The following is a 1,905-nucleotide window of genomic DNA, read 5'->3' on the forward strand; positions in this document are numbered from 1 at the left end:
TCTTTCCCTTCTCTCTGTCCCGCTGCTGCCTGTAACTTCAGTGAGTTCTGTAAGTATATCCTGGTGCATGCTTTGTTCACTCTTCCTTCTCATTTCTCCAGCACTGGTTAATGTGGATGGGTTGAAGTTTCATTGGGTCTGGGGGAGTTTTGAGAGCTTGAAAATAATAGCCATGTTTTTCCTGTTCACTTAGTGTATGTGTCTGTTTCCATGTAGAAGTGGTTGGAATAGTGCAATGCCATATAATTTTTTAATATTGTATCGATAAGATAATCAATTCCTCTGTTGTCTGCTCATCATCCATCCTTTCCAGCAGAGTAAGGGCAGTGGTGATTTCAGGAGGATTTAAGATTCTCCTTGCTAATACAGGAAATCCAACGTAATCAGCAACGAGTCTAATCTGTTGTTCCCGAAAATTAAATTTCGGCTGACTCTAATCTTCTCGTAACCAAATTTCCCATTTCAGTTCCAGAAGCTCCCGACCGACCCACGATATCCACGGCATCGGAATCATCCGTCTACGTCACGTGGATCCCCCGCGCCAACGGGGGCTCCCCCATCACTGCCTTCAAAGTGGAGTACAAACGCCTGGGCCGCAACAGCGACTGGCTCGTCGCAGCTGGCAACATCTCTCCTTCCAAGCTGTCTGTGGAAGTTCGGAACTTGGAGCCAGGTATTAGAAATGGTCTTTCATTACTGCAGCTCCTCGTTTTTTTTGTTTTAACTTCTGCTTGGATTACCCCCTTTCTGCTCGATTAGGTTTGGGTTTTGTGTATGGCCTAGGAGCTTGTTACATGAATTCAAGTTGATTTCTGGCTTTCCAAGTGGAAAAAAACCCACCATAATTTAATACTTGTTCATGTGGAGAGGAGGGTTGTGTATCACTGCTATTTTTAACTTAATTGTCCTTCTAGTGAACACTCAGAATGTGGAGAAAAATGCATTAATCGAAAAACATCTGTCCTGACTTCTTCCAGTGTCCAACCCTGAAAACTCAGGCAGAAAGCACAAGAGAAAAGGGAGTGGATAGGGATCCTTTGAAGCATCTTCTCAGAGCCCACCAGTTTAGGGACTTCCTGACTGATGGAGGCATCTCCATCTGTGTGTACAATACCCTTTGGATTTTCCTTGAGTGACTCCTAGAAGCTGTTTACATCTCCACATCAATCTGTGGCAAGGCCTCCTCTGCTTTTTCTAACTGGATGTTGTGCAAAAAGTACTTCCTAATCCGTTTAGTCTCTCCTTGAATCCTCTTTCTAGCACTTGTTTTGCTATGAGGGCTTCTTTCTTCCACATTCCCTTAAAAGGAGAAATGTATAGGTTCCGAGTGATTGCAGTGAACAACTACGGGGAGAGCCCCCGGAGCGCCGCGTCGCGCCCGTACCAAGTGGCCGGATTCACCAGCCGCTTCTCCAGCCGGCCCATCGCCGGGCCGCACATCGCCTACACCGAAGCCATCAGCGACACCCAGATCATGCTGAAGTGGACGGTGGGTATAACAGTCTCCCATTCTTCTCTTCCCTGTACAATTTGTACTGCTGGGGCTGCTCAAAGTGGAGCATTAGGAGCTGTTTGCAGAGTGGTGAGTGGTGGTTTTCCTCCCCCTGAGTCCTGGACGTGATCGTGTTCCTAGGATGGGGCTGAGACACTTCATGTCCATATGGTAGAACTGGGGGACTTAGTGGGACATGTGCCTCTCGAGCCCTTTGCCCCCATTTCCAGACCCTTTTTCCCACTCGGAGGCAGCCCTGTCAGTTGTCTGTTGCCTTTTGCACCATCTCCCAGCTTCCCTCCACCCCACTCCCCTTCTGGCTCCCTGGGGACCCCACACACCTCTCCTCGGGTTACGCCAGATGTGCCCAACCGGCAGCTCCCGCGAGGGGCCGCAGGCGCCCCACCCCCCCC

The 1,905-nt window shown here is 49.1% G+C and overlaps 1 protein-coding gene across 1 annotated transcript in view; it reads left to right on the plus strand.

Moving 5' to 3' along the window:
- Positions 1-1,905, plus strand: part of CDON (cell adhesion associated, oncogene regulated) — a 55,372-nt gene that overhangs the window by 36,459 nt on the left and 17,008 nt on the right. The window contains exons 12-13 of the mRNA XM_008636889.2: positions 467-673; positions 1,308-1,489. Of these exons, the coding sequence (XP_008635111.1) occupies positions 467-673; positions 1,308-1,489 (389 nt within the window). The remainder of the gene's footprint in view (positions 1-466; positions 674-1,307; positions 1,490-1,905) is intronic.

The sequence above is a fragment of the Corvus brachyrhynchos genome, unplaced genomic scaffold (genome assembly GCF_000691975.1).
Source record: "Corvus brachyrhynchos isolate BGI_N302 unplaced genomic scaffold, ASM69197v1 scaffold46, whole genome shotgun sequence".
Lineage (NCBI taxonomy): Eukaryota > Metazoa > Chordata > Aves > Passeriformes > Corvidae > Corvus > Corvus brachyrhynchos.